Source organism: Oncorhynchus clarkii, chromosome 13 (genome assembly GCF_045791955.1).
Source record: "Oncorhynchus clarkii lewisi isolate Uvic-CL-2024 chromosome 13, UVic_Ocla_1.0, whole genome shotgun sequence".
In the NCBI taxonomy this organism is placed as follows: domain Eukaryota; kingdom Metazoa; phylum Chordata; class Actinopteri; order Salmoniformes; family Salmonidae; genus Oncorhynchus; species Oncorhynchus clarkii.
Genome location: NC_092159.1, coordinates 20,509,014 through 20,531,682, shown reverse-complemented (window position 1 = coordinate 20,531,682; position 22,669 = coordinate 20,509,014). Strand labels below are relative to the sequence as shown.

The 22,669-nt window shown below is 41.7% G+C and overlaps 1 protein-coding gene across 1 annotated transcript; it reads right to left on the bottom strand.

Moving 5' to 3' along the window:
• Positions 1 to 10,609: 10,609 nt before the first annotated feature.
• On the bottom strand, positions 10,610 to 21,305 carry LOC139423822 (jupiter microtubule associated homolog 1-like). The gene is made up of 5 exons (XM_071175458.1): positions 21,124 to 21,305; positions 17,880 to 18,022; positions 12,590 to 12,690; positions 12,353 to 12,380; positions 10,610 to 12,047 (listed from the first exon to the last, which is right to left on the bottom strand). The coding sequence occupies exons 1-5, from the start codon at positions 21,177 to 21,179 to the stop codon at positions 11,884 to 11,886; spliced, it is 492 nt and encodes a 163-aa protein (XP_071031559.1). The 5' UTR covers positions 21,180 to 21,305; the 3' UTR covers positions 10,610 to 11,883.
• Positions 21,306 to 22,669: the final 1,364 nt, after the last annotated feature.

Sequence of the window (22,669 nt, the reverse complement as noted above, 5' to 3'; positions counted from 1 at the left end):
AGTGAAGGTTTCTCATCAACCGAAGGATAGTGAAATGCTACATGTTAAAAAGGTGGACTTTGTATTATTTGTTGCAACGGTCATAAACTGTACAGGCACAAGCGGAGAAGTAAAAAAAAAAAAAATTGGAATCATTGTGAATGCCGTTGAAATTTTTGGGGGTCTTTGTGATTTCACAGCAGAGGCCGTGCAGGAAATCCTGTCGGGGAATGTACCGCCATCGCTGTAGCCGACCAGCAGAGCTTGTGACTTCACGCTCCAGACCAGACACTGGGGGCCTGCTTGGAAGAAACCAGGAGTGCATGCAGTTTTTGCCAAACAATGAACACGGTGCAAAAGCAACGACTTCATAAGTGAAAGCCATGACATTTGGTTGTAACATTCCTTTCCAATTACTGTCAGACTGTGCTTCAAAGTTTTGAACACCACCCATTCATCTGTGAGGCACATATTGGAGCTTTTGCCAATGACACCAGATGGAGTGAGGGACAACTTAAACCTCATGCCCTTTACCCAGCACGCCTGTGACTACAGCACTATAGATGCCAGGGGCTTGGATCATGTACGTAAAGTGCTTATGTCAAAGAACTCTTACAAATCTTAAAGAGAGTGTATGAAAACAATGGACTCAGGGAGGGAGGAAGAGGAGGACAGGACTCACAGATGAATGGGGGGTATTCAAAACTTTGATGCACAGCCTGACAGAAATTGGAAAGGAATGTTACAGTGAAATGTCACGGCTTTCACTTGGCCACAGCCAGGGCATTTTGCAGTTAATATGTACAGTAATATTATTGAACTGAATCTAAATGTATTTAGATAATTGAGTGACTACACAGCCAACTGCCCTATTCCCATCAGAAATAATGATATAGCAGTGTATGGTCAAAAGTGACTTTCATGTTAATTTTATTTTCCTTTGTGCTAATATTAATTGAGACTTTTACAGCGATAAACCTGCATGAATTTGGATGAACAAGTAACGTGGTGATGTAGCCCAGCTTGACCCTTCAACATCTACAGAGCAGCACTTGAAAAATGCGAATTCACTAAAGCCATGTGTGCAATTTCATTCAAATGATATTTGTACAAAATTGACCTGTGGGTGTAAATACCTACCTGTACATTGATTGAACCACAGGTTTTCCTGTACAAGGCAGACAGTAAAATAGGCATCAGACCTGTAAGCGAGACCATGACAGAAGTTTGAACTACAACTCTGGATACTTTGCTTAACGTACCAAATTGTTGGCTCCAACATCAAGAATTAAAAGATTATAGGCAAAACGAGAACTAGGCAGAGCTGTCATAAGGTCACTTGTCATTCTGGAGATGAGAGTACCACACATAAACAGGCATACTTTAACCTGTTGCTGAAAAAGTTTCCCTTTTAAAGAACACCCAGCACTCATAACTGCCATTAAAGTTATAACTTTGACATGTAAAAAGTACAGATACAATTATTATTAAAAAAAAATCTGATTCTCCATTTCATGACATTAGTATGCCCATTCTCCAGGGTTGTAGTCTCGGTCTCGAGACCACACTGAGTGTCTCGGTCTTGTCTCCAGGTGTCAGATACATTTGTACTCGGTCTTGTCTCGGACAGTGAGGACTCGTACCAACTGACTGAGTAAAAAAAAAACGAAATTAGCAGTTTCACATGAATACCTGCAGTCTTTATATCTATTCTAGACATGTTTGCACAGTGGTGAACCTATTGGACCCAGTCCTTCAGTGTGTGGCAGGTCCGTACTGCTAAAAAGACAGTAATGGTAATACCAGTGCACTAGTCGAGGCTGCTGAGGGGAGGACCATTCATAATAATGGCTGGAACGGGGAGCATGGGAATGACATCAAACCGTGTGTTTGATACCATTCCACTGATTCCGCTCCAGCCATTACCCTGAGCCTGTCCTCCCCCAATTAAGGTGCCACCAACCTCCTGTGCAGTGCACTCATGTAGGAGAGTGCACTTTTTGTAAAAACACAAAGGGCCAGTGGTGTAGTGGAGGCAACAGTCTATGCAGGTATACACACTTTTTTCTCTCAATGGGCATTGCCTATATTCACTTCTTTACACTGATGTGCATGAAAGTAGTGTAGTGGAGGTATACGACTTGTCAAGTATGTAGTACAATAGAGAAATAATGCACAAAACAGCCTACACAATCCCAAAGGCGGCGCATACACAGCCTAGTTTCAGCTGAATATCATCTGCAGGCAGTAAGAGTGTGCAGCTCTCAACTGGTTTTGTCATGGAGCAGCTCACAGAAGAATAACATCGGTAGGGGGTAGGGTAGGTAGGAAAGACTGTTCAACTTATGATTATCTACCGGTAAGTGACAACTAAGGCAACAATGGGTATGCGAACGAGGTATTGAAAAAGATTGATCCAAATTCTTGGTTAGTAGGCTATATGTGAATTGCAATTCGGTTGTCATGTGCTGTTTGCATAAGGGGTGTAGGCATGAGTGGGCTTGGGTGGACACAGGCCAACCCACTGGGGTGCCAGGCTCTGCCCAATCAGTTTGAGCAAAAAGGAAAATATTAAAGATTATTAATACAAAAATACTACTCAGACCTCCAAAATGGTCTCCTGATGTGGTTTAAGCATTGTTGTCGTTTGTCTATTCTTAAAAAAGTGATTTTGAGAGTGAAAATGGGAAATAATATATAGAAAAACGAATAAAAAACCATTGGAAAACATAGGATTTTTCACACAGGGTGATTTTCCTTCGCTGGTGGGCCTTTTTTGTAATTATGTTTTCTTTTTTTTGTTTCTGCTCAATCTGATTGGGCAGAGCCTGGCTCCCAGTTGGCCTGTGTCCAAGCCCACTCATGCCTACACCCCTGCTTGGCAGAATTAGAGTATACCCACTTCTCCAGGTACCACTACACAGGGCTGATGGACAGCAGCATGATATCAAAGGATAAGCAGTTCTTTCACTTGAACATAATAAGCCAGTAGTTCCCAATCCGAAGACAACAAGAACACAACTATTAGTCTAAGCATTTCCCAATCAAAATTTCCCAAATCTAAACTATTACTTCCCATTGCAAAACACATTTCACATTAACCACAACAGTGACCAAAAATTTGCCTGATTTAAACATCTGGAAAATACACATTTTCAACGTCTGTAAAATATGTATTTTCAACAACAGGAATATACAGTGGGGCAAAAAAGTATTTAGTCAGCCACCAATTGTGCAAGTTCTCCCACTTAAAAAGATGAGAGGCCTGTAATTTTCATAATAGGTACACTTCAACTATGACAGACAAAATGAGAAGAAAAAAATCCAGAAAATCACATTGTAGGATTTTTAATGAATTTCTTTGCAAATTATGGTGGAAAATAAGTATTTGGTCACCTACAAACAAGCAAGATTTCTGGCTCTCACAGACCTGTAACAACTTCTTTAAGAGGCTCCTCTGTCCTCCACTCGTTACCTGTATTAATGGCACCTGTTTGAACCCATTACAAATCCAAATGTGATTGGTTGATTCACTCAATTGTTTCACCCCAAAATCTTTCTCTATCTAGGTTCTGATGGCCTAGCTAGCTATATTTATCTCCCCAGAAACCACCAAAGAAAAATCCTAATTGGATATGTTTTTATCTTCAGTGTTAACCCTTTCCTTTCCAACAAAACTGAAGATATTAAATCAGAACAAAGTTGAATATATAACTAGAATTATTATTATTTTATAAATCCTTAGCTCTTGTTTGATTGTTCCCTACTGTGTTTGGGTTAGTAACAAGTTGTAGAGTGGCTCTATTTGCCCTTAGCAAGCAGAGGAAGAGGAGGACGGGGTGGAGTCTGGAGAAAGACAGAGGTAGGGAAGGAAGGAGAGGGAACTCAACCCAGTTGGATTTATTGTATCATATGTCATCGTATTACTTATCATACGCAATCAATATCAATATCAACGGAAACAAAGAGGAGACAAGCAGCATCAACAGGTTTCCATTGGCACCGGGATGGAGTGAGGGACAACTTAAACCTCATGCCCTTTACCCAGCAGGCCTGTGACTACAGCACTACAGATGCCAGGGGCTTGGATCAGGTACATAAAGTGCTTCTGTCAAAGAACTCTTACAAATTAAAAAAAAAAGAGCGGGTATCAAAACAAAGGAAAACAATGGACTCTGGGAGGGAGGAAAGGAAGAGGAGGGTGGGACGAAATTCCTGGACTTAAATGAACGGTTTGTGAATAGGATGGCAGAGTTGGGAGAAAGAGAGCGATAGATCACCACATTCTTTTGGAGAGATTGGAAACCCAAATTGGTCTACACGGACAAGTTCTGGCCTGGTTTAGATCTTATCTGTCGGAAAGATATCAGTTTGTCTCTGTGAATGGTTTGTCCTCTGACAAATCAACTGTAAATTTCGGTGTTCCTCAAGGTTCCGTTTTAGGACCACTATTGTTTTCACTATATATTTTACCTCTTGGGGATGTCATTCGAAAACATAATGTTAACTTTCACTGCTATGCGGATGACACACAGCTGTACATTTCAATTAAACATGGTGAAGCCCCAAAATTGCCCTTGCTAGAAGAATGTGTTTCAGACATAAGGAAGTGGATGGCTGCAAACTTTCTACTTTTAAACTCGGACAAAACAGAGATGCTTGTTCTAGGTCCCAAGAAACAAAGAGATCTTCTGTTGAATCTGACAATTAATCTTAATGGTTGTACAGTCGTCTCAAATAAAACTGTGAAGGACCTCGGCGTTACTCTGGACCCTGATCTCTCTTTTGAAGAACATATCAAGACCATTTCAAGGACAGCTTTTTTCCATCTACGTAACATTGCAAAAATCAGAAACTTTCTGTCCAAAAATGATGCAGAAAAATTAATCCAAGCTTTTGTCACTTCCAGGTTAGACTACTGCAATGCTCTACTTTCCGGCTACCCGGATAAAGCACTAAATAAACTTCAGTTAGTGCTAAATACGGCTGCTAGAATCCTGACTAGAACCAAAAAATTTGATCATATTACTCCAGTGCTAGCCTCTCTACACTGGCTTCCTGTCAAAGCAAGGGCTGATTTCAAGGTTTTACTGCTAACCTACAAAGCATTACATGGGCTTGCTCCTACCTATCTCTCTGATTTGGTCCTGCCGTACATACCTACACGTATGCTACGGTCACAAGACGCAGGCCTCCTAATTGTCCCTAGAATTTTTAAGCAAACAGCTGGAGGCAGGGCTTTCTCCTATAGAGCTCCATTTTTATGGAACGGTCTGCCTACCCATGTCAGAGACGCAAACTCGGTCTCAACCTTTAAGTCTCTACTAAAGACTCATCTCTTCAGTGGGTCATATGATTGAGTGTAGTCTGGCCCAGGAGTGGGAGGGTGAACGGAAAGGCTCTGGAGCAACGAACCGCCCTTGCTGTCTCTGCCTGGCCGGTTCCCCTCTTTCCACTGGGATTCTCTGCCTCTAACCCTATTACAGGGGCTGAGTCACTGGCTTTACTGGGGCTCTCTCATGCCGTCCCTGGAGGGGGTGCGTCACCTGAGTGGGTTGAGTCACTGATGTGGTCATCCTGTCTGGGTTGGCGCCCCCCCCCCCCCCTTGGGTTGTGCCGTGGCGGAGGTCTTTGTGGGCTATACTCAGCCTTGTCTCAGGATGGTAAGTTGGTGGTTGAAGATATCCCTCTAGTGTTGTGGGGGCTGTGCTTTGGCAAAGTGGGTGGGGTTATATCCTTCCTGTTTGGCCCTGTCCGGGGGTGTCCTCGGATGGGGCCACAGTGTCTCCTGACCCCTCCTGTCTCAGCCTCCAGTATTTATGCTGCAGTAGTTTATGTGTCGGGGGGCTAGGGTCAGTTTGTTATATCTGGAGTCCTCTCCTGTCCTATTCGGTGTCCTGTGTGAATCTAAGTGTGCGTTCTCTAATTCTCTCCTTCTCTCTTTCTCTCTCTCGGAGGACCTGAGCCCTAGGACCATGCCCCAGGACTACCTGACATGATGACTCCTTGCTGTCCCCAGTCCACCTGGCTGTGCTGCTGCTCCAGTTTCAACTGACCTGAGCCATAGGACCATGCCCCAGGAATACCTGACATGATGACTCCTTGCTGTCCCCAGTCCACCTGACTGTGCTGCTGCTCCAGTTTCAACTATTCTGCCTTATTATAATTCGACCATGCTGGTCATTTATGAACATTTGAACATCTTGACCATGTTTTGTTATAATCTCCACCCGGCACAGCCAGAAGAGGACTGGCCACCCCACATAGCCTGGTTCCTCTCTAGGTTTCTTCCTAGGTTTTGGCCTTTCTAGGGAGTTTTTCCTAGCCACCGTGCTTCTACACCTGCATTGCTTGCTGTTTGGGGTTTTAGGCTGGGTTTCTGTACAGCACTTTGAGATATCAGCTGATGTACGAAGGGCTATATAAGTAAATTTGATTTGATTTAGGGAAGGAAGGAGACCTCATCCCAGGATGAGGCTGGACATGCCCTCTGGGGAGTTCCTGTGGCCTGATAGCATCCCTGCGGCAGGCTGGGAGAACCCTCCTGACAGCTGGAGCGTCTCGTCCCTCTGATCTGGAGCAGGAATGGCCTCTGCACTTACATCATTATCTAAACATGGGAAAGGAGACAGGATATCATACCAGATACTCTTAAGCATTTAAGCATGTGGTAATAGCATAGACAGAAACAAGCCTATATGCACTAAATATTCAACATTTCAACATAGCTGCGGGAAGTAAGGGTGGTGCTGCAGCACTCCATGATAAATAAATACAAATATTTTTTGTAGAAAATGACTGCACTAGGCCTTCATTACTCCTGTATGACAGGAGAAAAATACTAATCAGCAAGAGCACAAGAAAAACATATTAAACTGTCCTCACCAGCATTCCCCATGTCAAGAGGAGATTTTTGAATTTAGAATTTAATTGAACCTTTATTTAACTAGCCAATCTCAGTTAAAGAACAAATTCTTATTTACAATGACGGCTTACCCCGGCCAAAGCCGGACGACGCCGGGCCAATTGTGCGCAGCCCTATGGGACTCCCAATCACTGCCTGATGTGATACAGAGATGAATGGAAAAATAGTAAGTGATTAGAAAAAATAACAGAAAGGAGTAGGGAAACTACATGAACACAAAGTGAAAGAGAAAATCCTCAACAAGGAACGCCCATTGTTTAACTTTGAGGAAATGGCAACATGGGAAATTCTAGATTGATATCGCACCCACACACGAACACAGTGTTAAGACGTTATCTCGCCTCGGCGTTGGAGTCTTCGTGGCTGTTGGAGGAGGACTGGGCAGCACCTCAGTGGGGCAAAGGGCTGATTGATTCTCATTTATTGCCAGTGAATTGTCTGGCTAATCAGCCAAGTGATAGAGAGCTACATTCTAATCTACAGACGTCTATTGTCAAAAGTGATAACATTTTAGATGCTTGATAGCGTTATAAGCGGCCGAACACCTCATCTAATGAAGTAGAATGAAACTAAAACTGCTTAGCTTGGCCATTTCATTGATTGACCCTCACAAGGGGTTGCGAGTTATGATGTAGAAATGAAAGTTTGGAGGAAGTGTGAGAGTTCAATTGGAAAAACTCCAATTCAACATCCTGCCTGCGGGGCAAGCCAAAAACCACTCAGTCTCCCCACCTGACCTTTCAGACAGCATGTGGAACTCCCCTACTCAACAGCTGCTAATCAGATAAGTCAGTTGGATTTATTGCATCATACATCCTCGTACAATTTACAAAGCATGAGATCAAAATCACTATCAATGTAAACAAAGGAGACAAGCAGCGTCAATAGGTTTCTGACAAAGAGTCCTCGAGTGAAGGGCTGTCCATGGATGTCTATTAGAGCAGTCAGTGTAATGTAATGAACTGACTTAATGACCCCACCACAACGAGATCCTCTTGAAAGCTCTGTTTTTGAGGACTCAAAGCACCGACTAGGTTAGTCCAAGGGGGCTTTGACTGCTTTCATTCCACATTTGGCAAACAGAGACAACGTTAAGGCACAAGCAAAACCCTTGACACCGTGACATATAGGCCAGAGAAAATAAGTGGCAGAATAAACTCAACCACACCTTTGTTTCACAAAACCGAGAGAGCAAGACCTGTCCGGTAAAGTCCAGTTAGGAAGGCAGAGTGTCTGCGGGTTTTCGCTCCTTCCTTGTACTTGATGAATTAAGGTCACTAATTAGTAAAGAACTCCGTTCACCTTGTTGTCTAGATCTTAACTGAAAGGAAAAACCCAAAACCTGCAGACACTAGGCCCTCCATGGAATGAGTTTGACACAACTGATTTACAGCATCAGACTACTAAACAACCATTGGTTTAGAACCACAGAGAGTTACTGCAAGTTGAAATGAAAACAAGGACTGGCTCCACTATTCCAGTACCATTTCAACTTCAACTTTTCTATATAATGTGTGTGTGTGTGAGAGAGTGAGTGAGAATGCGTGCAAGTAGGAAAAACATGCCTACTCACCCGATTTGTAGAGCAGGGGTGTCAAACGGATTCCATGGAGAGCCTAGTGTCCGCAGGTCATGTTTTTGTACTTTTAATTAACACTTAGACAACCAGTTGAGGGTAGTTCTTTCCTATTTAGCTAGGACAACGAGATGCAAAAATGTGTTTGTTTTCTGCAAATGATGTTCTGCTTTTGATGTGTTGGGAGTGGTGTGAAGCCAAATCCAAACTGGCTTCCCTTGACACTTTTTTTTTAGGTGCGCCAGGACAATTCACAGCTGAGCTCACTCAGTTTAGCGCAACACTGATTGGCTACTATTATTATAATTATTTGTTTAATCAAGGGAGACCATATGCTCGTTGGCTTCCCTTGCATTCAATGCAACCATGTCAATCTTTTTGACCAGACAGCATCAGCTAGATGGCCTACACATACTAAGGAAGAGGGGCAATGTTTTACTCGCAAATCATGTCCAATCAATTGAATTTACCACAGGTTTCTACAATCAAGTTGTAGAAACATCAAGGATGCGCAATGGAAACAGGATGCGCTGGGGGGAGGGGGGGGGGAATCCATGAATACAGGCTACTGCAAGGCCTGACAGTGACACAGGGGAAGAATGGCGGCCTGACAAAGGAGGATTCACTGGGGACAATGCAGAGATCCTCATCAATATTCCAGCATGGCTCAGACTCAGTCCTGCTGGAATTCAGTGTCGGAAGGAACTGTGTCAATAACATAAGTGCACACAGCCACTGCATTGTTGGTTAAGGGTTTGAAAGTAGGCATTTCACGGTAAGGTCTACACCGGTTGTAATAGGCGCATGTGAAAAATGAACTTTTGACACGACTGTCAGGTAAAGACTTACTCAAAAGGACTGACAGTTACTCCTTATCAGACCATAGAATATTGTTTCTCATGGTCTGAGTCTTTAGGTGCCCTTTGGCAAACTCCCAGCAGGCAGTCACGTGCCTTTTACTGAGGAGTGGCATCCATCTGACCACTCTACCATATAAAGGCCTGATTGGTGGAGTGCTGCAGAGACGGTTGGCCTTCTGAAAGGTTCTCATCTCTACAGAGGCACTCTAGAGCTGTCAGTGACCATTGGATTCTTGGTCACCTCCCTGACCAAGGCCCTTCTCCCCAGTTTGGCCAGCTCTACGAAGAGTCTTGGTTGTTACAAACTTCTTCCATTTAATAATGGAGGCCACTGTGTTCTTGGGGACATTCCATGTTGCAGAAATGTACCCTTCCCCAGATCTGTGCCAAGACACAATCCTGTCGGCGCTCTACGGACAATTCCGACGACCTCATGGCTTGGTTCTTGCTCAGGCATACACGGTCAACTTTGGGACTTTATGTAGACAGGTGTGCATGCGCCTTTTCAAATCATGTCCAATCAATTGAATGGTCTCATCGTGCACCAGCGACTCCTGTGGCAGGCCGGGCGCAGTGCGCGCTAACCAAGGTTGCCAGGTGCACGGTGTTTCCTCTGGCTTCCGGGTTGGATGCGCGCTAGGTTGGGTTGTGTATCGGAGGACGCATGACTTTCAACCTTCGTCTCTCCCGAGCCTGTACGGGAGTTGTAGCGATGAGACAAGATAGTAGCTACTAAAAAAACTATTGGATATCACGAAATTTGGGGGAAAAAGGAGTTTAAAACAAAATATATATAGTAGAAACATCAAGAATGCTCAATGGAAACCGGATGCACCGGAACTAAATTTCAAGTCTCCTAGTAAAGTGTCTGAATACTTACGTAAATAAGGTATTTCAAGATTAATACATTTAAAGAAATGTATTAAACCCGTTTTTACCTTGTCATTGTGTATAGAGTGCTGAGGATTTGTATTTATCCATTTTAGAAAAAGGCTGTAACAAACAATTTGGGAAAATATCAAAGGGTCTGAATACTTTCCAAAGGCACTGTACAACAAACACCATTACTGTATAAACTGGTTAAATGTAATCAGAGCACTAAACAAGACAAGCATGTTTTGTTATATCCATGGAATAGCGTCTGATATACCATGGCTGTCAGCCGATCAGCATTCAGGGCTCAAACCACCCAGTACATAAATGTATTTAGGTCATTGAAAAACTACAGCCAACTGCACCATTGCCATCAGAAATAAAGACATAGCCATGTATGGTCAAAAAAGACTTTTAATTTGTGCCAATATTCATTGCGACTTTTACAGTGATAAACAAACCTGCATGAATTTGGATGAACAAGTAACGGTCATGTAGCCCAGCTGACCATTCAACATCTGCAGAACAGCACTTCAACATGAATTCACTAAAGCCATGTGTGCAATTTCATTCAAATTACGTTTGAGCAAAATTGAACCGTGTGTGGGTAAATACATACATTGAACCACAGGTTTTCCTGTACAAGGCAGACAGTAAAATAGGCATCAGACCTGTAAGAGACAGTGACAGAAGTTTGAACAAGAACTCTGGACAATTTGCTTAACGTACCAAATTGTGTCCAACATCGAGAATTTTAAAAAATAATAATAAATATGCAAAACGAGAACTAGGCAGAGCTGTCATAAGGTCACTTGTCATTCTATCAGATGGAGTACCACACATAAACAGGCATACTTTAACCTGTTGAGGAAGTTTCCCCCTTTAAAAAAAGATCATAAAAACCACTCAAACCTGGCACTGAAGTTAAAACTGACATGTAAGGACCACAAACACAATACAAAAATTCTATCTTATTTTTCCATTTCATGACATAAGCCCATTTTCTGGACATATTCACTGAATTTAGTCTTCAGAAATAACACCAGGGTTTGATTTGACAGCTTGGATCCCGTGTGGATTTTAGTTTCCATAGAAAGGTTTAGGTCCCGAACTTCATGCAACACTAGATCATGTACCCCTCCAATTAATTAATAATGACTCAATTTAGTCCAGCATAACCTTAAAATAAAAAACATTCACAGTATAACTTACCTCCCCCTCCCTTTTTTTTAATTTATTATTATATTTTTTTTTAACAAAGGCTTCACCAAAATGTTTTGGATGAGTCGGACTTGGAACAAACCAGGCGTGCATGCAGTTTGCCATTCAATAAACACGGTGCAAAAGCAACAACTTCATATGTATCCATTTGTGTTTTTCAAAACCTTATTGATTGCGCATCAGAACTTTTACCAATGACACCAGATGGAGTGAGGGACAACTTAAACCTCATGCCCTTTACCCAGCAGGCCTGTGACTACAGCACTACAGATGCCAGGGGCTTGGATCAGGTACATAAAGTGCTTCTGTCAACAAAAAACGTACCAAAACAATAGACTCGGGGAGGGAGAAGAGGACGGGACGAAATTCCTGGACTCAGATGAACAGGTGGAGATTCTTCTTTTAAAAAAAGAGAAAAGGACGGCGGAGTTCTGAGAAAGAGAAGGACCTCAACCCAGGATGAGGCTGGACTTGCCCCCTGGGGGGTTCCTGCGGCCTGACGTCATCCCTGCGGCTGGCTGGGAAGCCCCTGCGACGGGCTGGGAAGCCCCTCCGGATGGCTGGGGAGCCTCATCCCTCTGCTCTGGGGTGGGAACGACCTCAACAGCGTTATCTAAACATGGGAAAGCAGCCAGGTGAACATGCTTGAGACTCAGGTATTTAAAACGTAATACTGCTGCTTGAAGCTTTTAAACATCTGGTAATAGCAAAGTCAATATACACAGACACTATAAATGGTAAACATTAAACACTACAAATCATGTCTCCCCCCCCCAAATCTCTTAGCTATAATTTAACCAGCATTATTGTGAGTAAAATTAACCTAAGTTTACAAAACATGAATATGTAATCTTAAATCTGGACAACTTGTTTATTAACAGTGGAAGTTAGCAAGCAATACATTAAAGTGGTCCTCACCAGCATTTCCCATGTCATTGTCTCCATTCTAAGAGGAGATGAAGGGGAAAAAGGGTACATTATTAGAACAGAAATGAGTAGGCCAACTACATGAAAGCAAAGTGAAAGTCCTCCACAAGGAATGCCTATTGTTTAACTTTGAGGAAACGTCAACATGGGAAATTCTAGATTGTGTGTGTGTGTGTGTGTGTGTGTGTGTGTGTGTGTGTGTGTGTGATCAGCGTTGAGCCATCTCACCCCGGCGTTGGAGTCTTCGTGGTTGTTGGAGGACGACTGGGCAGCACATCTCCTCAGTGGAGCCGAGGGTTCTCCACACAGCACTCCAGTGGGCTTCCCACCTGTAGATACACAGAAATGACACTTAGCCAGGGAATGAGTCAAACCATGTTAAATCACCAAGCGATCGAGGGCTTACATTGAAATTTACAGACATCTCATGCCAGTGATAACATTTAAAATGTTTGATAAGAGTTCTAAGTAGCCAAACACCTCATCAAATCCAAAGAATGAAACAAACGGCTTAGCTCTGCCATTTCATGAATTGAGCCTACTGCTCATGAGATATATATATATATATATATATACACACATACATATATATAAACACCAGTCAGTATCTGGTGTGACCACCATTTGCCTCAAGGCAGCGCGACGCCCCATAGCATTGATCAGGCTGTTGATTGTGGCTTGTCAATTGTTGTCCCGACCAAACACGGTGACCGCTTTTCTTATAATATCTGTGAAGCGAACATGAATCACATTATCATAAATGAACATGATCTGCCCTCTTGTGGAGGAAGTTGCAACTTGCATCCCACATACAGAGCAACTCCAGGGTCGATGAAGTCTGCGCACACCTGCTGATATCCCCTTCCAGAAATGAGCCTGTTGGCAAAAAGTAGTATATTGAGGGCTGGCTCTTAAAGTGGAACTGACAGCGTCAACCAATTTGCAAATGTGAAACAGACAATCATAATATCAGTAATATAAAAATTCCCAGTTTATGCTGCAAAACTAAACTTGGTTATTTTACACCCCCCCCCCCCCAAAAAAAATCCATAATGCAAAGTAAGGCATCGTTGACAGAATAGATGGATGCATGGGTAATAATTCACCAATACATTTCTTGGTAGTCCAACAAACATTACCATCAGGTTGTATAGCAGCTGGCCTGATATCTAGCTTGTTTCAGTGACTCAATATTTTGGACAAAAAGTATCCAATACTGGGAATGTTAAATACAAGGCAAACTAGCAAGGGCAATGATCAAGTCAGTCATAACCATCAAATGTATTTATAAAGCCCTTTTTACATCGGTCAATGACAAAGTGCTATACAGAAACCCAGCCGAAAACCCCAAACAGCAAGCAATGTAGAAGCACAGTGTTTAAGAAAAACTCAAGGCAGGAACCAAGGATGAAACCAGGCTGAGGGGTGGCCAATCCTCTTCTGGCTGCACAGGGTGGAGATTATAACTGTTCAAATGTTCATAGATGCCTAGCAGGGTCAAATAATAAGTCACAGTGGTTGTAGAGGGTGCAACAGGTGGCTAACATGCTGACCAGACAGCACACGTTTAGTCAGTGAGTGTTGCAAAATAAAAATGTAGATGTTATTAAAAAATGTCAAACAAAACGGCTCACGTGAATTCAGACTTCATAGCCAGGCGCTAAAATAGAACTTGGTTCCATTTTATCCATTTGACACACTGTATGTCCCACCTCTTCAAGCTACTCATTGGTCATTACGAGCCTTTACCCACGTGGGTTATTGAAAGATGGGAGGTCCACACCTTAATGTTAAACCACCATCAGAATTCTATAAAGAGCCACAAAATATATATAAAAGCATTTCAGGTAAAAACCCATGTTTATTTCCCAGGACCAATTAGCTAGCAAGTCCAGGGATGCAAACTGGTGAGGGCCCAAACACACTTTTTTTTGCACTGATTTTTTTATATTTTTAATCCCTGCTAGGGGGGAAATAGAGGTGTTAACTAATTAAACAAAGAATATGACCTACATGATCAGTCTAAAATGAAAGTTGTTCATGTGAACATAACTCACAGCTAAAAAAAATGTAAAGAAAGCAATCCAAATGTTATTTGTTGGCTAGACTTTACTGCAAATGACACTCAAGTATTGGGAGAAAAAAAAACCCATCTTAAGTTGAAACAGAGCAAAAATAGAATGCCTGTTTCATTCTATTATAGTGGGCACTATAGTAGACATTGATCAAGTACACAAGGCTACATGTGTGCAAAAATAACATTCACTGAGTGTATTTTTATTTTTTTTAAGTGTAATAATCACCACTCACAAGTGTTACTGTCAAGTTCAACAAAAGCATTATTTTAGGGCTACACATTCCATTGTACACCTTCTGCCTTCGGACATCTGTTCTATAATGTACCAGCAGAGCAGGATATCGATTATGCCAACAAAGGGTCTCTTTCAGGCAGAGTACACCTGGCATACCCCTTTTCATTTCCTGTATTGAATGATGGAAGGAACACCATACTTTCCCACCTCTATACAGTGGTGACATCCATCTTAAGCCAGGCCCAGCTCCACTTGCTCCACTTTTAAGCCAGGCCCAGCTCCACAAGCAATGCCTCATTTTCACCAAATTCTCTCAATCTGAAAATTAACCACATACTGTAGAGGGAAAACAAGGAACAATTCAGATTGCCAGGGTCCGGTAAGCAACTAACACGTTATAACTTGAGGAATGGCAAGGAGTTGTATACCAGTTAATACTATAGTGAATGGTTAGGTTACTAACGTTCATCTGATGTTGTAGCCGTCTGACCTTACTAGCCAGATCATTTTTCTCACCATAAACTCAATTTGATCAGTTAAGTTGGCAAATGTTGCCCAACATTTCTCTGGCTGGCTAACAGAGAATTAAATCCAGCTGGCAAGATACTTAATGCTAACAATACTTGTACCATACTTTCACCCCCACCTCAAGCTTTCCAAATGCCAGTGGTTTTAAGTACGCGTCATCACCTTCTCACCTACCTCTTCGTTGTTCAGGGGACGTGCTGCTGTAAATTAACTGGTCAACTGCCTTTCCAGAGCGCGTGCTGATGATGTAACTAGCAAATTGGTTGTTCCTCTCTTCAATCGCGTGCTGCATTCCGTTATGTGAACCATTGGATTAATACTGGCTGTATCCAAGGCTCAGCCAAACACGCATCACTTGTTCACAGCCAGTAGTCATCCAAAGCCCCCAGCCTAAACTTCTCATATCTAAACAAATCACCCATTTTGGATTCAAAACTGCAAAAGGTGACTAGTTTGCGTCCCTGAGCAACAGCTAGCCATCTTAATGCTACAGCAGACAATGACATTCCAAACAATTCTGTGCTGCCAAATTTGTGGCAACAGTTTGGGGAAAGCCCTTTACTGTTTCAGCATGACAATGCCCCCTTGCACAAAGCAAGGTCCATACAGAACGAGATTGGCGTGGAAGAACTTGACTGGCTTGAACAGAGCCCTGTCCTCAACCCTATCGAACACTTTTGGAATAAATTGGAACGCCGACTGTGAAACAGTCCTAATCGGCCAACTTCAGTGATCGACCTCTAATGCTTGTGGCTGAATGGAAGCAAGTCCCCGAAGCAATGTTCCAAACATCTAGTGGAAAGCCTTCCCAGCAAAAAAAAAAGTGGGACTTGTTAGTGTCTAGTTTGAGAAACAGACGCACAGAAGTCCTCAACTGGCAGCTTCATTAAATAGTACCCGCATAACACCCGTCTCAACGTCAACAGTGAAGAGGTGACTCCAGGATGCTGGCCTTCTAGGCAGGGTTGCAAAGAAAAAGCCATCTCAGACTGGCCAATAAAAGAAAAGATGGGCAAAAGAACAGAAACTGGACAGAGGAACTCTGCCAATTTCTCACATGAAATAGTTGCTGATAATGGGCCTCTGTACACCTATGTAGATATTCCATCAAAACAATACAAATAAAGCCATTTCCAGCTACAATAGTTTTACATCTACACTATCTGATCAATTGTATGTTATTTTAATGGACAAAAAAAATTACATTTCTAAGTGACCCCAAACTTTTGAATGGTAGTGTATGCGTTATGGCTTTTCAACCTCTGCCATATTGTGATTGAGCCATCTAATAGAACTCAGTTTTCTTTAATGGAAGCTTCTCTAAAATGTCAAACAAGTAAAGTGCGGTGTACTGCAGGGCAGCTCTTTAGGCCCGCTTTTCTATTTTTTTCCAATGACCTGTTACTGGGTATAAAACAAAGGATGCGTGTCCATGTATACTGATGATTCAACCATATACGTGTCAGAAACCACAGCGAATGAAATACTGAAACCCTTAAGAGTTGTAACAGTTTTGGAATGGGTGGCCAGTAATAAACTGGTCCAGAACATAACTAAGAGCACTGTATTTGGTACAAATCATTCCCTAAGTTCTAGACCTCAGCTGAATCTGGTAATGAACGGTGTGGCTGTTGAACAAGTTGAGACTAAATTACTTGGTGTTACCTTTCATTGTAAACTGTCATGGTCAAAACAGATTCAAATGGTTGTAAAGATGGGGAGAGGTCGGTCCATAATAATGGAGATGCTCTGCTTTTTTGAAAGCGCACTCCAAAAAGCAAGTCCTGCAGGCTCTAGTTTTGTCTTATCTTGATTATTGTCCAGTCGAGTGATGCAAGGAAAGACCTAGTTAGGCGGCACGTCTTGCTCTTCATTGTAGTCAAAGGGCTAATTCTTATAAGAAACATTGTGTTGAAAATCCCAAATTGTTTGCAGTCAATTTACACATAGCTCTGACACACACCTATCCCCATCAGACATGCTACCAGGGGTATTTTCACAGTCCCCAAAACCAGAACAAATGCAAGAAAGTTTGCAGTATTATATATAGCCATTAGTGCATGGAACTCTGTTCCATCGCATATCACTATAATGAACAGCAAACCTGGTTTTACAAAACAAATAAAGCAACACCTCAAGACACATCGCCTCGTCCCTATTTTACCTAGATAGTTTGTGTGAAGGTATTGATATGTAGGTTGTGTGTGCCTTTATTTTCTTAATAAAAGTTCGGTCCATGAGCTGTTCTTGTCTATTAATGTTCTGTATGTCATGTTTCATGTGGCCCCAACAGCTAATGTGGATCCTAATAATAAAAAAAGGTATTTTTAAATGTATAGGCAATCATTCGCTCTCCTCTGACAACGGCTCGACTCACATGACGTGCACACATATGGTTGCATAGTGCCAACATTTTGAAGTGTGCCTCTAGTATTATTTGAAGTTAAAATTAGTAATAATTGCCGCAATGGCAACAATTGAGCAGTGGCACTATAACGGAAACACTAGTCATCCCAGTTGCATTTTTTAAGACCTTTGAAAACTGAATAAGATATTAAACTGAGAAATTCATTTAAGATTTAAAGACTAAGGACACGCACAGAGAAGTATTGATAAATTACATAGGCTACATACAGCTATAGGTATTATACAAGAGGCTGTGGAGGGTGATGGGTTACCAGGTGGGTTGTTCCTCCGATGAGCGTGTGGGTCATCTGGTTCAGCAAAGATGTTGGAGGCCATCTTGTTTTTGCGATTGGGGGGCTTTTCCTCATCATTGCCAAAAGAGATGTTGGATGCTCCTCCAGGGGGGCGCAGGACCCTAAGCGACAAAGCAATTAGAAAAGTATTGAGTAAAATAAATAACTAGCCTAACTTGTATCTTTCTTACTGGTATAGCCTTAAACTAGGATTTGTACCCTCTAAGAGTTCCTGCTCAAGAACCAATAAAAAAATATAAAAGTGCAGACACCTGTCTGAAATTTTGCACAGGACAAAGGGAATCATCACCAGGCTATTTGGGGATGAAGTCAGTGTCTGGTGCGCAACACTACATTAAGACCAATTCCTTTCAAAGCCTTCCTGATACCTGTCATTATGGTGGCCTGGTTAGCTGACACATTGACTGGAGCTAATCTATGCAGACTAGAAGTCGACCGATTTAAAATCGTCCATTCCGATTAATAGGGCTGATTTCAAGTTTTCATAATCGGAAATCTGTATTTTTGGACACCGATTTGTTTTATTTTTAATACACCTTTATTTAACTAGGCAAGTCAGTTAAGAACACATTCTTATTTTCAATGAAGACCTAGGAACGGTGGGTTAACTGCCTCGTTCAGGGGCAGAACGACACATTTTTACCTTGTCAGCTCGGGGATTCAATCTTGCAACCTTACAGTTAACTAGTCCAATGCTCGAACCACCTGATTACATTGCACTCCACGAGGAGCGTGCCTGTTACGCGAATAAACAATAAACTTATAAAAAAGAATAATAATCACTAGTTAAACTAGTAATATCATCAACCATGTGTAGTTAGTTATCTAGTGTGTCCTGCGTTGCATATAATCGATGCAGTGCGTATTCGCGAAAAAAGGACTGTCCTTGTTCCAATGTGTACCTAACCATAAACAATGCCTTTCTTAAAATCAATACAAGTGTATATTTTTAAACCTGCATATTTAACTAAAAGAAATCCAGGTTAGCAGGCAATATTAACCAGGTGAAATTGTGTCACTTGTCTTGCGTTCATTGCACGCAGAGTCAGTGTATATGCAACAGTTTGGGCCGCCTAATTTGCCAGAATATTACGTAATTATGACATAACATTGAAGGTTGAGCAATGTAACAGGAATATTTAGACTTATGGATGCCACCCGTTAGAAAAAAATACAGAACGGTTCCGTATTTCACTGAAAGAATAAACGTCTTGTTTTCGAGATGATCGTTTCCGGATTTGACCATATTAATGACCTAAGGCTCGTATCTCTGTGTGTTATTATGTTATAACTAAGTCTATGATTTGATAGAGCAGTCTGACTGAGCGGTGGTAGTCACCAGCAGGCTCGTAAGCATTCATTCGAACAGCACTTTTGTGCGTTTTGCCAGCAGCTCTTTGTTGCGCTTCAAGCATTGCGCTGTTTATGACTTCAAGCCTATCAACTCCCGAGAGTAGGCTGGTGTAACCGATGTGAAATGGCTAGCTAGTTAGCAGGGTGCGCGCTAATAGTGTTTCAAACGTCACTCGCTCTGAGACTTGGAGTGGTTGTTCCCCTTGCTCTGCATTGGTAACGCTGCTTCGAGGGTGGCTGTTCCTGGTCGATCTGTTCCTGGTTCGAGCCCAGGTAGGAGCGAGGGAAGGGACTGAAGCTATACTGTTACACTGGCAATACTAAAGTACCTATAAGAACATCCAATAGTCAAAGGTTAATGAAATACAAATAGTCCTATAATTCCTACAACCTAAAACTTCTTACCTGGGAATATTGAAGACTCATGTTAAAAGGAACCACCAGCTTTCATATGTTCTGAGCAAGGAACTTAAACGTTAGCTTTCTTACATGGCACATATTGCACTTTTACTTTCTTCTCCAACACTTTGTTTTTGCATTATTTAAACCAAATTGAACATGTTTCATTATTTATTTGAGGCTAAATTGATTTTATTGATGTATTATAATAAGTTAAAATAAGTGTTCATTCAGTATTGCTGTAATTGTAATTATTACAAATAAATTAATCGGCATCAGCTTTTTTTGGTCCTCCAATAAATCGGTATCGGTGTTGAAAAATCATAATTGGTCGACCTCTAATGCACACACTAAATGCTTTAAATGCATGTTAGAGACGGGCTCCTGCTGGCTCCACTCTCTTCCTGCAGTGAGTGAACCCACCTTTAAGCTGAGGTCTTAGAAGAGGATGAAAAACAGGTGTGACATAAACCCATGTAGACCAAACTTGAGGATTTTTAAAGCATGAAATAATCTTTGAAATGGCAGCTTCTCTGCATTCAGAGATAATGATAGAAAGCAATACCTTCTGCTAAGACTACCAATTAAAACTATATATTTTTGATTTACATGCCTTGTGTTTGCATAAATGTAAACCAGGTGCAAGCCCACTTGATCGATTTTCACCATAAAATACATTTTAGGTTCCCCCAGCCCACACTACAACCAGTGGGTCATAAAATATCCAGATGTCATTGTATGTGGGGCTGCTGCTTCGGCCTGATATTAACCTTAATCAAGCCACAAACCAGATGTAAAATAATTTGTGTCTGAATAGCATAGTTGGTTTTGCAAGTCAGTAACTAGCCAAATATATGTTTAGTGATTAATTTGAGCAAATCTAGTTATGGACGAGGGCTGCATGGTCGTGGTTGGCAACGTGGATACTAGTAACGTTAATCGGCTAGAAAAAGCATCTTCCACATGGGGCCCCACCCAACCATAAAATTAACTAATTGATTTGCTAGCCAACGACAAGTCTCATGTTAGAAGTCTGTCTCTAGTGTCATACACCCTGCATTGGATAAAAGAACAAGCAAATATTGATTCCTTTGAAGGCAATCAGTTAGAACCATTAGCTTGCTTTTACACACCTACGAGCACGTCGTTAGCTAGCGACATTCATTAGCTAAATGCTAGCAAGCTAACGTTAGCCTGGTCCACATACAAAAGAGGCAAATATCACCGGTGGTTGTGGCCACAGTTGCATTCATCGTAAAATACATCCTCTCACAAATCAAGTACAATGCCATTAATACGAATATGTTAAGAAAAGTGTATTGTTTGACAGTTAGCTATTGTTCACCAGATAGTTAAAGGTTAGCTAGCTAACTTAGCTGTCTAGATGAAGGGTGCATCATTTGACATTTGGCTGAAAAATGCAAGGCTCTTGACATGTCATGATGCTTACCTGGAGCTGCTTTTTGCTCCGGCTTCCATGCCTGAATATATAGTTGTCGTCGTCATTTTGTGAGAGACTGGTAAGAGTTGATAAGCTATCGCTAATAACACGACGATTTTGGTGTTTTTAGACCAATATTTCACCACCTCAGACTCGTTTTACTCCACCCGGTACAAGCAAAATGATCAATCGGCCTTTAAAACAAAAACGTGAAGAGGGCGTTTCCATGGTTGAACTACCACCCACAAAATGACGATTCGTTCTTTTGATTGGTTCCTGACTCATTAATCATGCATTTGATTGGAGAATCGGTGTACGACCTGCGCGCCCAAGGAAAAGCGCACTGTCCTCAGCAACCAAAAAATGATCCATATGTTGTCTGAATCTAGAGATGTTATAACCCTCCTTTCTGTACAATCAAACAATTTGAGATAAATCCTTTCCTGACAAATACTTCTGTTTTTCCACCCCATACAGAACCCATCAGTTGATACAATAGAGAACAATCATGAAAAATCAGACAATATGAATCAGACAGAAGGTCACCTGGACTGCATTTACACAGGCAGGCCAATTCTGATCTTTAATTCCACTAATTGCACTTTCGACAAATCATATCAGATCTTATTCATCAAACATCCCCCTTTTCTTTTTATGTATGATGGTCCAGCACCATCCTCAAGACAATTGCTTTAATTTTTGGGAAAAGGCTTAAAATCCAAGTTAAGTGACATTATTAACCAAAACACAGGGCCCTAATGACCTTTTACAGTTTGTGTGAGATTGACACACAAGCATATCAATAAAATGGCACTTTTCCTAACAAAATGTATTGAGACATCAGATGCCCATCATCAAGAGTACATGGCAGGATAAATTCAATAAGCCTAGTGTACATACATCTTTGAATGTCAGGATTGCTGTAAATGATGGCATCATCAATCTCCTCTCTACCATCTGAACACGCAGAGGTCTACAGTGCCTTCGGAAAGTATTCAGACCCCTTGACTTTTTCCACATTTTGTTACGTTACAGCCTTATTCTAAAATGTATTAAATAAAACTATTTCATCACAATACCCCATAATGACAAAATCAGGTAAAGACATTTTTGCACATTTATTAAAAATAAAAAACAGAAAATCCTTATTTACATAAGTATTCAGACCCTTAAGTATGAGACTCGAAATTGAGCTCAGGTGATCCTGTTTCCATTGATCCTCCTTGAGCTGTTTCTACAACTTGATTGGAGTCCACCTGTGGTAAATTCAATTTATTGTTTGAGTTGGGAAAGCACACACCTGTCAATATATGGTCCCACAGTTGACAGTGCATGGCAGACCAAAATCCAAGCCATGAGGTCGAAGGAATTGTCTGTAGTGCTCCGAGACAGAATTGCATCGAGGCACAGATCTGGGGAAGGGTACCAAAATATTTCTGCAGCATTGGATGTCCACAAGAACACTGTAGCTTTCATCATTCTTAAATGGAAAAAGATTGGAACCACCAAGACTCTTCCTAGAGCTGGTTGCCCAGCCAAACTGAGCAATAGGTAA